The 11,637-nt window shown below is 38.2% G+C and overlaps 1 protein-coding gene and 1 pseudogene across 1 annotated transcript; both read left to right on the top strand.

Moving 5' to 3' along the window:
- Positions 1-3,395: 3,395 nt before the first annotated feature.
- On the top strand, positions 3,396-3,489 carry LOC147475318 (small nucleolar RNA R71; annotated as a pseudogene).
- Positions 3,490-9,959: 6,470 nt separating this feature from the next.
- LOC147475319 (uncharacterized) lies at positions 9,960-10,637 on the top strand. The gene has a single exon (XM_086585372.1). The coding sequence runs from the start codon at positions 9,960-9,962 to the stop codon at positions 10,635-10,637; it is 678 nt and encodes a 225-aa protein (XP_086441498.1).
- Positions 10,638-11,637: the final 1,000 nt, after the last annotated feature.

An 11,637-nucleotide genomic window follows, 5' to 3' on the forward strand; every position in this document is an offset into this window, starting at 1 on the left:
ATTTTTCACGAAACTTCAAACTAAAATTGCCGCTTCGTTACCGGTCCGATTTTTGCAAATGAGATATGGAAATGATCAGGAGAGAATTTCTAATCCGATGATCCATAAAACACTCTATTCCGACCGTGGATGACATATAAGATAGTGGAAAATGCCTCGGAGTGCGTGCATGACGTACGTTATGCGAACGACTAAACTCTAAATTTATAGATTATGTCAACCCGGATCGAAATACAATTAAACGACCTAAGCAACTCTAATGGGACATAAAACATTCTTGGACGGAAACACAAACACCCCACCCCCAAACAAATTTTTTACGACAAAGTTTAGAAAATTTGTTTGTTTTTTTTTTTTTTAAGTGGGTCTTTTAAAGTCAGATTCCCGAGACTTCCTAGATTACTATGTTTATTCTTTAATATATATATATAGGCTTATTGTTTTTTATTATAAAAGTGAATATATATATATATATATATATTCACTTTTATAATAAAAAACAATAAGCAAGAAAGACATAATTCACCCCATAGAGAAACATGACTCAAAAATCCGAGAAAACATGCAAGAGTGGAAAACGTGAATTATGTTAAATGTGGACTTAGGATCCGGTACTTACAGCCACACACTCCATAGGGAGGGCCCGGTTACCTTAATGGTGCACTCACCAATATATGAAAATGAAAGGAAATGCACCAAACACAAAAGTTGAGTCGTTTATAGTCAGATACTCAAGACTTTATCTAAACATATGTATGAACATGCAATTTATCATATATCAACAACCGAAATAGTTGTGGATCATTCCATAAATAAATATCACAGAAAATATATCCAAACACAATCAAGCACCAAGATTTCCTATGACGCATCCTAGTGAACTGAAAACGAAGTCGGATAAACCTATAACGTAAGCTAGCATGCACCTTCTTTTTCATCTTTGAGCGAGAGGGTGTCCTAGTGAATAAGTGTGGAAAAGTGAATGGTTATGGAAGATATGGTGGATACGGATAAATTGTAGAAGGAAAGAATGTAAACAATGAGGATGTGGGTTTAGCACAAAACTCATTCATGGTGTAGGTAGGGACTGTCTCAAGTCTGAAAATGAAGGTGTCAAATGGTTTCTCCTTCTGAAGTATTTGTTTACTAGGTGGATTTAAAAAAAAATTAAGCACAGAAGAAACAAAAGGATCGAGTGCAAACTCGAGATTCCTTTGAAAGGGTGGAAGGAGAGGAGTCGAGGTGGATGTTGTGCAAAGTAGTTCTTGATAGGGTGAATCATCACCTGCTCTAAGAAACTCATCGAATTCCTCATCTAGATTGGTCATATTCACGTTACTATGATAGTCCTCTATATCTTTGAGAAAGTCATCTATCTCATCCTCATCCGTAATATGTGTATCGACTCGTGTAGGGATGAAAATGTTAGAATATGAACTTCCAAAGGAAAGAAATTTGGGAATATGATTATCAGGGAACGTGTTGTTGAAATAATCTCGAGCAAAGCTCTCGATCATGCTAACCTCTCTATCCATAGACGAATCTGGTAAATGTGTCTTTGTTTTAAAAACATTGACTTCAACAGCAAGATGGCCAAAAGACATGGACATCGAACCATCGCGGCAATTAATGAGCGCATTGGCAGTTGCCAGGAAAGGACGCCCTAAGATGATTGGGACAGAGTCGTTAGCGACTTCTGTATCGAGGATGACGAAATCAGCCGGATAGTAGAAATCCTGAACCTTTACCATCACATTTTCAACCACACCCTTAGGATACTTAATAGACCGATCAGCTAATTGCAACATCATTTTAGTGGGTTGCATCTCCTCCAGACCTATTTGTCTATACAAATAAAACGGGAGTAAGTTAACACTAGCCCCCAGGTCTAATAACGCGGTCGTCGTGTAGGAATCTCCTAAGGTGCATTGTACAGTAGGACGACCAGGGTCCTTGTACTTAACAATTCCGTTATGTTCAGATAGAGTTGGGAATTGTTTTGTTAAAAAGGCGTCTTTTGGTATATTGGTCTTACGCCTAGTAGTACACAACTCCTTAAGAAACTTAGCATGGTGTGGTAGCTTTTTAATAGCTTCGAGGAAGGGAAGGTTTATAGTTAGATTCTTGAAAACATCCCTAATCTCCTTATAATTTGTATCCCTAGTTAACATGGCTAATTTTTGTGGAAACGGTGGTTTCTCTCTATATTTAGCATATGTATCACATGGATGTTTAACCTTGGCTTTCTATTTCTTAGGTTGTGTTGTAACTGGTACCTCTACAGTGGTAGGCTCTTCAGTTTCTATTTCGGTATCTAGTAAAGTAGCAGGTGTAGGGGCTACTGGTGGGGTAACTATAGGCATAGTTACTTTGTTATCAATTACTCTGCCAGAACGGAGAGTGGTGATGGCATTTAGCTCACCTACGTTTTTATTTTCATTACTAGTATTATCGATTATCTCAAAGGCTGTGTTTGTTTTTTTAGGATTAGGTATTGCGTGACCTTGCAACACACCTTTGGGTTGGGCTTTATCTTGGGCCAACTGTTGGGTTAAATTATTAACGGACTGAAGAAGCTGTTGGTTAGATTGAGCCATGGTTTGGAAAAGTTTTTGGCTCACTTGTATGAAGGTGTCAAGACGATCCGGTTGTGTGGGTGTAGTAGTCACGGGTGGTGTGACTGGAACTATTTCACGTGAATTATTTATGGGTGGATTTTGATAATTATTATTTACCAGAACGATACCTCTATTAGCATTATAATTATTATAACTACGTTGACCTTGTGCTTGACCTTGTCGAGGTTGCACTTGGTTGTTATAATTATTAAAATTACCCCGACCCTCGCCCTTGTCGTGGTGGAGCTTGGTTAAACCGCGTGCGTTGGCCTAACATATTGATTATTGTACCACGGAGGTGTGATGTGTTGGTTATTTCTCCAACCGGGTTGGGATTTTGTCTCCAAGAGGTGTTAGGTTCACTATTAATGGAACAAGCCCGCTTCATAGGCTATAGAGACGATGGAGTCGGGATCTTTGAGGGCTCCAAATGTAAACTACATGAATTTGAATTTACATTCGCGTGACGGGATAAGCTTTTGTTGAACAGAAATGGCCTCTATCTTTTTAGTGAGTGATTCGATTATAGTTTTAAGCTCGGGATCGTGTTTAATTTCAAACATACCGCGCCTTAACTGTATTAGAAGAACTAGTGGAGCGTGGATATCGTCCACTACCCCCAGTTGTTATTTCGCTTTTAGTTTGATCCTCTAAAAATTTATAAGCCTCCTCGAGGCTCCTTTGCTTAAGAAACTACCCCCATTCATTATGTCAAGGACTTCTTTATGGTGGTGTAGAAGTCCTTTGAAAAAGGCACAAACTAACGTGTCTTTCGCTAAGTTATGATGTGGACACTCTATAAGGAGATCGGTGAAACGATTCCAAGCCTCTTAAAATGATTCATGAGGATTTTGTCGAAAGAAATGAATCTTGGAAAGCATCTCATCCGTCTTTAGGGGTGGGTAAAAATGTTCCATAAATAGCTGAACAAGTTTAGCCCACGAAGTCCATTTAATTAGCGCAGTTAACCAAGACGCCTTCATCGCTAAGGTGAAAGGGAATACCCTTAGTTTAATTTGTTCCGCACCAACCGTAGGATGGTAGAATGTTGTTAGGACTTGTTCAATCCTACGCATGTGCTGATAAGGTTTTTCATGGTCTAAACCATAAACCATGAAAAACGGGTAACAAATTAAAAATATTTGGGGGGATTCGGAAATCCCCCACTGGGTCTGCTAGAACGATGAAAGATTTTGGCCTATCGCTCAAGGCTTTTTAGAAATCAGAGAGAGTAGTCTCTTCGTCTTCAGGCATTATATCAGGTTGTGTGTGTGAAATAGTAGCTAGAGGTGTAGTGGGTGGTATACTAGATAGACTTGTTTGTTGACGTTGTTGTGTAATTACGTTCGGTGTTTTTGTTCGACCAGACCTTAATCTCATACAAGGCTAAGACCAAACTTAGCTAAACACATCAACACTCCAAACAAATCTGATATACTAGTATAAACCTCTAACAGGAGATGCGAGGTGTGGAAGAAAGGAATACCTGATTGCGTCCTTGCTTCGCTTATGAATAGCGTCTTGTTTACGCGTGTTCAATGTATATAACAAGTTAGAACACTGAAAGACTTGAAAAATCAAAGTTCGAATCAAAACTGCAGAAATCCGGAAAAATTTAGCTTAGGGTGCGGGTGTGCTCGCCTAGGGCGCGGTCGCGCTCCCTGTAACTTCAAGTTACAGTGATTTAGGGCGGGTCGCGCTCAAGGTTCCAGGCTTTTAGGCGCAGGTGCGCTCCGTTTGGGCGCGGGTGCGCTCAGTGTAATTTTTCGCGGAACTTTCAACGCTGAAACGGACAACCACAGTATGAATCAAACAAGGGTGGGTGGGTGAAATGGGACTTTAAGAAAAGTACTTATACTACGAAAACAATGCGAAAGTGAAACTAAGATGGCAGCGGCGCCATTTGATAAAACATAAAAAGATAATTTACCTACGAAATGAACGATAAAACTCAAAACGTAAGTAAACTAAAACTATGTGCGAGTCTATAATTTATCAAAGATTCTACTCTCTATCTATTGAACATATATAGTGGAGTAGGAAGTTCGTTCCACTCCTAGTCCTTTCGCATGCTGTGTTTTCTACGTATAAGTAAACTTAACTCTAAAGTCTAATGAGAGATTTACGAAATGGCAACTAGACTACGATGTAACTACCCACCTAGATGCAACTAGTCGATTGTTAGAACAACTATGGGAATGATATACGTCGATTCTATGATAAGGAGTTAGAGGGGGATTGATTCCATCTTAACTTCGACTTAATCCTACTAACGACCATAAATCGTCAGTAATCGAATTGAATCGCTTCAGAAACAACTGGGTTACTCCTAATCCCTAATTACACATGGCATTTCTACCAATTCATAACTAGCATGTGAACGATTACACCCATTCTCATAGTGAACTAATCGTTTCTAGAGTGGAAGGGAAATTACGACGACTCTACGATAATCGGAATCAAGCTTTCATCAACGCTTCTCAACCCCCTCTAATGGAGGTTTAGCCGAGAATCATGACGCAATCATTTCCGACTAAATTATAACTAAACATAATATAAAGAATTGAAAATTACTAATCTAAATTAAACAATAATTAAATTCTAATTAATAACTAAGAATTGAATAACAAGTAATAAATGAAATTAGATCTAACAATTGTAAATGACAAGAATCAAAATTGACAAATAGCTATTTTATTTATCAAACTAATTAAGAACAATGATTCTAAGAGTTTAATCTAAAACAAGAATTGAATATAAACTAAACTTAATTTAATTAAATAAAAACTAGATCTAGAATTATCTATTGTTTTAGGTCTAACTAGCTACCATTAACAAAGAGTCAAGCTCTTGTTTTTATACTTTCAGATCCAAAAATCGTGCATGGGTTGGAGCCATGTTTTGGGCCAGAGAATCAGGCCCAAAACCCAATTCTTTCAGTCCAAAAAGGCCTCTTCAGCTGTAGTTGGAATTAATAGAATTTTCGTTCACTTTTGCTCCTCTAATTGGGTCAATGCTTACACCATTGGAAAGCTCTTTCCGAGCCGGTCGTTTTGACATAAGGTAGGCCCCATTCCGAGGTCTGAGTCCAAAGATACGGCCTTCGAAGTTCTCACGACTTTATGTGTCTTTTCTACGCGTCGACTTTTCAGCTTTTCAGCTTTTGACCGGGCTTTAGAAAGGCTTTGTCTTCTTGAATCTTGGCCTTTAATCATGGAACTCCTTAGTAACCGACCTTTGCTCCTTTATCTCGCTAAAGTGGCACATTTCTGCACATAATGGACTTTGAAGCCTGAAATGCATAAAAATACGTAATCTGTGTTAACTCTTAATTATGACTCACATAATTGGTCTAAAAGTATGACTGTTACAGGGTTAAAACTTCAGTTTTGGGCTCTTATCAGTTACTCAAACCAATAGAAAGAATCACTAATATCAAACTCATAATATAGTGTAAATATAAATTACAACTTGTATGTTATTTGAGTAGATTAGGAGAGCAGTAATATTTTGTTTTTTACCAATAATATTCATTCTTCTAATATCTATGTATACATTTTCAGACCCCCTCATCTTGATTATCTAGTATCACATAAAAGGTTGCATTTCTGTTGATGTAGTTGTGTAATGAGTGAATGACTTTTCCATCAAACTTACCTCTTCGTAGAGGTACAATCTATGCTTATTGGCCCCTTAAGACAGGGTCACGTGAATTAAGTATCTTTTATTATTAAAGCGCTATCAGAGTTGAGTCACACTAGTTGTTCCATCGAACCTATTTATGTGTAAATAACCATGATTCTAATCAAGCAATAGAAGCATGAGTTCATACAACTGATAATGTTTCCATAAGATATACGCTAATTGATAAGGAAATAGTACAAAATGAACTCATTCTGAATTTGGGTCTAGGCATCGGAATGGATTTCATCTATTTACGGATATGATATTAGTCATTACCAACTCAACTAGAAAGCAAACACTGAATTTATAACCTTACTATCAAAATAGAAATGCTAAACAAATTGTTATATTGAGTCGTTTATAAAGTTAACTAGAAGGATTGACTCCAAGTTACATCCCAATTTTTAGTAGATACTAGATCTTCTTACAGAATGGAAATATGGTATGAAATCATTGTGTTTCTATTAGAAATGTACCTACATCAAGAATTTCAATTGCAAATTCGATGCAACAGAACACAGAGAGCATGGCAAAGAGACCAGAACTTGCGTAGGACAGAACCACTGCAGGGCCAACAGAATAGCACATGCCTATGTTTCAACAGCCCTTCAAGTCACCACCCTTTTCCCTCCTTTATTCGAGCTTCGGACCAACAATGAAAATAAATTGAGTAGAGTAGGGGTTAGTACAGTTGAGTATGGATTAAAACTAAATTAAACATACAAGCATATGCAATTGATTAAGTGACACACACCTAAGAGTCTTTGTTCTAAACTTTCTAAAAATAACTACAGTTGAGAAAGTTAATTTACCACATGTAAAAAAAATACAGAAACCATACAAATTCAACATATTAACTATATCAGTGTGTTCAACAGAAACTATGTAAACAATTAATCTTTGTACTAGTCGAAAACATAAGCAAACAATATCAACGAATTATTATAAGAAGTAAAAATAAGAGTAACGAATACATGCCATTACACACAAACTTTGTTAGATTTCAAAATATGTCCGTATATGGTATTAATAATTTGATCGATCTCAATACTACACTATTGACATAAAAACAAATATTTAAGCATGACTACAAAATCAATCAATACCTTAGCTTGAGTTAACTCTTTTGCTAGAAAGAGAGAAGACCAAGGGCACAATTAAATCATACAATCGCTATTATTATATGAGCATGGTGATGATGTATCTCTTAGGAAAATTGTAATTTAACACATTGTATTACATTTAGCGTACACCACAAGCCAAGAAAAACATGCCACCTAGACAACATGAGAAGCTGGCAAGAGTGGTAAGCCACTAAAGAAAACCAGCTTACTCCCTCTTCCACCCTACACTTCTTAGTTCCTACAGTTATAGCCTTCAAATAGACAAAAACAACATAATCGTAACAGACATACAGAGTTTTAACAAAATATGCTCTATAAAACAAGAAGAGGGATTCACATTCATATAAAATTATAACATACAGCTTCACTACCAAACATTATATTGCACCTACTTGCCAAAAAAGCACACACAACAACAATTTCGTTCGGCGATCATCCTCAGGAGTGTATACTGAAGGGCAGAAGGCCTTCCAATCATAGTTTAGAATATTAAAAATGCCATTGGTAATCAAAATAGATACTTATTTTTGAGTACATAATTAAGATACTGATACTGTAGAATATTAGTCAAATGTTTACTTTTGAGTTAATACTTGTACTCGATAATCTTAGCCTTGCATATGAGAAGTCAACATACATCACTATCAACTATTCAAGTTATAACATCACTACATTTCAACAATGAACTAACCAAAACCAAACATATTTAATATAATAAATAATATATAATGATTATGAAAGTAGTGATGAGAAGAAAAAAGGAGCAAGAAAACATACTTGTCATGGCAGAATCGAGTTTGGAGAAGTGAAACAAATCTTGTAATCCCTTTCCCACTCCAAAAATCCTATAAAAATTGAAAAATTAGTCCTCCCAATTTTGTCAAATAAAACCCTAAAAAAAATATGTGCTTGAAATGAAGACTTTCCTTTACTTACCTTGTTGAGATGAGGGAAGGAGAAAGAGCACAAAGAAAAAGAAAAAGAAATAGTTAATTGACGGAGGCAGTGGCGGTGGCAGACGAAGCTAAGTGGGTGAAGGAGAAAGTTGGCTCATTTGGAACTGTCTAGTAATTTTTTTTTAAGTGTGTTTAGTGTTGGGATTTTTTTTTTCTTCTGTTGGCACGTAGCCACGTATGGGCTCTAGAAGTGTTTCTAGGAAGCGGGAGTTTGAACATGGGCTCACTGGGGTGTGCTCGTGTATCTAAGTAGTTATTTTTTAGCAGAGCTGTGGTGCGGACCGAAAACTAAATGAAGTCATTTAAGATGGCGACATAAAGTGCGGGAGGGAGTATATAACTATTTTGGGAGAATAGTCACAAATAATGTTCAATACACAAATTTTTTCTAAGAAAAAAGGATTTGTGATGGTTCTAGATCTGACAGTCACAAAAAGCATTTCAAAATAGTCACAAAAGCCCTTTTCTGCCATTTATGACCGTTTCGAACAGAACAGTCACAAATAACATTTTAAAACAGTCACAAAAGCCTTTTTTTCTACTAGTGACGCCAGCATCCGTGGAAGTATCCGGATCAAGATATAAATCCCAACGCACAAATCGGAATGAGAGTCCACTACCTGCTAATAGAGTGGCAGGGAGAAAGCGGGGTAGAATCGAACGTCGGCAACGACTGAATCCTAATCAAATCTTAGCCCGCGATGAACGGATATGGAGAGAAGAGAATCAAGATGATTAGCTATGAGAATATGAATGAACAAAGGGTTAAGGAATTTATTAATCAAGCCGTGACCAGGAAAACCATCCGAGATGATCTCCTCTTGGAAAGGGCTATGCGAGGTCAGGAATTTTCACCCTTTGTAAATGACATCAGAGACTGTGTTCATCCTGAGGCATTCAAACAGCCCCCTCTTCCGACTTACGATGACATGGATGGCTATCCAAACGAGCACGTCATGAGCTTCCAAGCGGCTATGACCTTATGGGAATTTTATGAGTCATTAATGTGTCGTATTTTTCCAGCAACATTGAAAGGATACGCACTATCCTGGTTTAACAAGTTGACGCCGCGTTCAATTGATTCATTTACCAAGCTCAGTGATATGTTCGTTGAACGTTTTCAATACAATATGAAAACAAAGAAGAGTCCGAGCACACTGTTCAATCTCGCTATGGAGAAAGGTGAAATAATTAAGAGTTTGGTTCGATGATTTAGGAAGCTTCACGCCGAAGTTCAGGAAGTGAGTGATGCTTTCGCAATACAGGCATTCCATCAAGTGTTGCATTTCGACAGAGGTGGACTTTACAACTCTCTTACTCGAAAGCCGCCCACCGCCCTCTCTGATTTATTCACCTAAGTTGAAGGGTACATTCGCGTAGAAGATGATCAAAAGTCTCGACAGAAAAAAGATGGTGAAGATCCCACTTCCAAGGACTCTAAAAAGGATAAGCTTATCAATCAAGGTAACAAGAAGAGTACTCAAAATAATACAAAGGCCCCAAATCTAGACAAAAAGGTATTCACCCCTTTAACTCTTGGCCTTGCAGACTTGTACGAAAAAATTAGAACTAAGAAAATGTTACAGCCAGCTCGAGCGCTACTAGAAGATCCTACAGGTAGGCGGGATAAAAATCGAAAATACAGATATCACAATGATATTGGGCATGAAACAGATCATTGTAGAGCTTCAAAGAAAGAAGTTCATCGCCTCATTGACAATGGACAGCTTACTGAGTTTGTTCAAAACAAAACTCAGTCAGCCCATATCAACTTGGCTAAACACAACATTATCGATGTATGCTACGCACGTATCGATAGCATCTCCCACCGTCAGCGAAAGATAGAAACTCGCTTGAAACTTCATCGTATACAAGATCATTACAAGCTCAACAATTTCAATTTTGACCAAGGTATTAATACTGGGACCTACGAAGGCCAGGAGTTGAAGTTCACTGAGAACGACGAGAAGGGGGTTTATTACCCTCACAATGACGCTGTTGTCATTACTACATGGATAGGAATCTTTAGGGTGCAGAAAGTTCTTATCGACACAGGAAGCTCAACTAGCGTGTTATTCACCAAGGCTTACTCCAGAATGAAACTTTCAGAGGACCTGATCATAGAAGACCGTAATCCAATCATTGGATTCAACGGAGAACCAACCCATGCTATTAGAAAGGTTAAATCTGTCAGGATAAATTTCCTTTTGGTGGATTGTGGTTCTTGTTATAACGCAATCTTCTATAGGGATTAGATCCATGCAAATCAGGCTGTTGTATCCACCTTCCACCAGGCGTTGAAGTTCCCGATGCCAACGAGAGTATGTAAGATCCGCAGTGACCAGATGATGTCACATCAGTGTCACAATTTGGCACTAGAAGATACAAGGAAATCCGAAGTTCGGGGCAACACGATCCTCCAGGTGGATCATGCCAAATAACAATTACAGAAACGTTAGGCTTATCAGGTACGAGAAGCCCGACGCTCTGAAGAAGGTCCTTCGATCGATCAGTTGGAAAAAGTTCAGATAGGGGGCAAAAGCCACGAAACTACTTTCACCGCTGCCAGCTTACCCCCAGCCGAAAAAAGAGCTTTAATTCACCTGTTATGGGATTATCAAAAAATATTTGCTTGGAATATCAACCAAATGCCTGGAATCGACAAGGATGTCACTTGCCATAGGCTCGATATTGACCCGAGGTTCAAACCAGTTTGACAAAGACCAAGGAGGATGGCTCCATAACGGAAACTGAAGGTCAATGATGAAATTGGTAAATTGTTGGAAGTAGGGTTCATTAAGCCCGTCGAATACCCGACTTGGGTATCCAATATCATTGCGGTTCCAAAGAAAAATGGGAAGCTCAGGGTTTGCATTGACTTCACCAACCTAAACAAAGCTTGCCTAGTGCATCTATACCCATTACCTCGCATCTCAGATCTAGTCGATGCAACCTCGGGATTCGAGCGTCTGTCATTCATAGATGCTTCCTCTGGTTATAACTAGATACCTCTGCTTGAGGAAGACCAAGAGCACACAACATTCGTTACAGACCAAGACCTGTATTGCTTTAGAGTCATGCCATTCGGTTTGAAAAATGCAGGCACCACCTATCAGAGGATGATGAATACAATGTTTGCCGATCTGATTGGGCGTATCATGGAAGTTTACATAGATGACATGGTAGTCAAAGCTAAAGAAACACCCGACCACCTTCAGCATTTACAAGAGGTATTCGATAGGCTCGTAAGATAGA

The sequence above is a fragment of the Coptis chinensis genome, chromosome 9 (genome assembly GCF_015680905.1).
Source record: "Coptis chinensis isolate HL-2020 chromosome 9, ASM1568090v1, whole genome shotgun sequence".
Taxonomy (NCBI): Eukaryota; Viridiplantae; Streptophyta; class Magnoliopsida; order Ranunculales; family Ranunculaceae; genus Coptis; species Coptis chinensis.

What these genes read in the sequence shown, in the direction of transcription:
- LOC147475319 (XM_086585372.1), top strand. Translation starts at nt 9,960, where the DNA reads ATGTTACAGCCAGCTCGAGCGCTACTAGAAGATCCTACAGGTAGGCGG.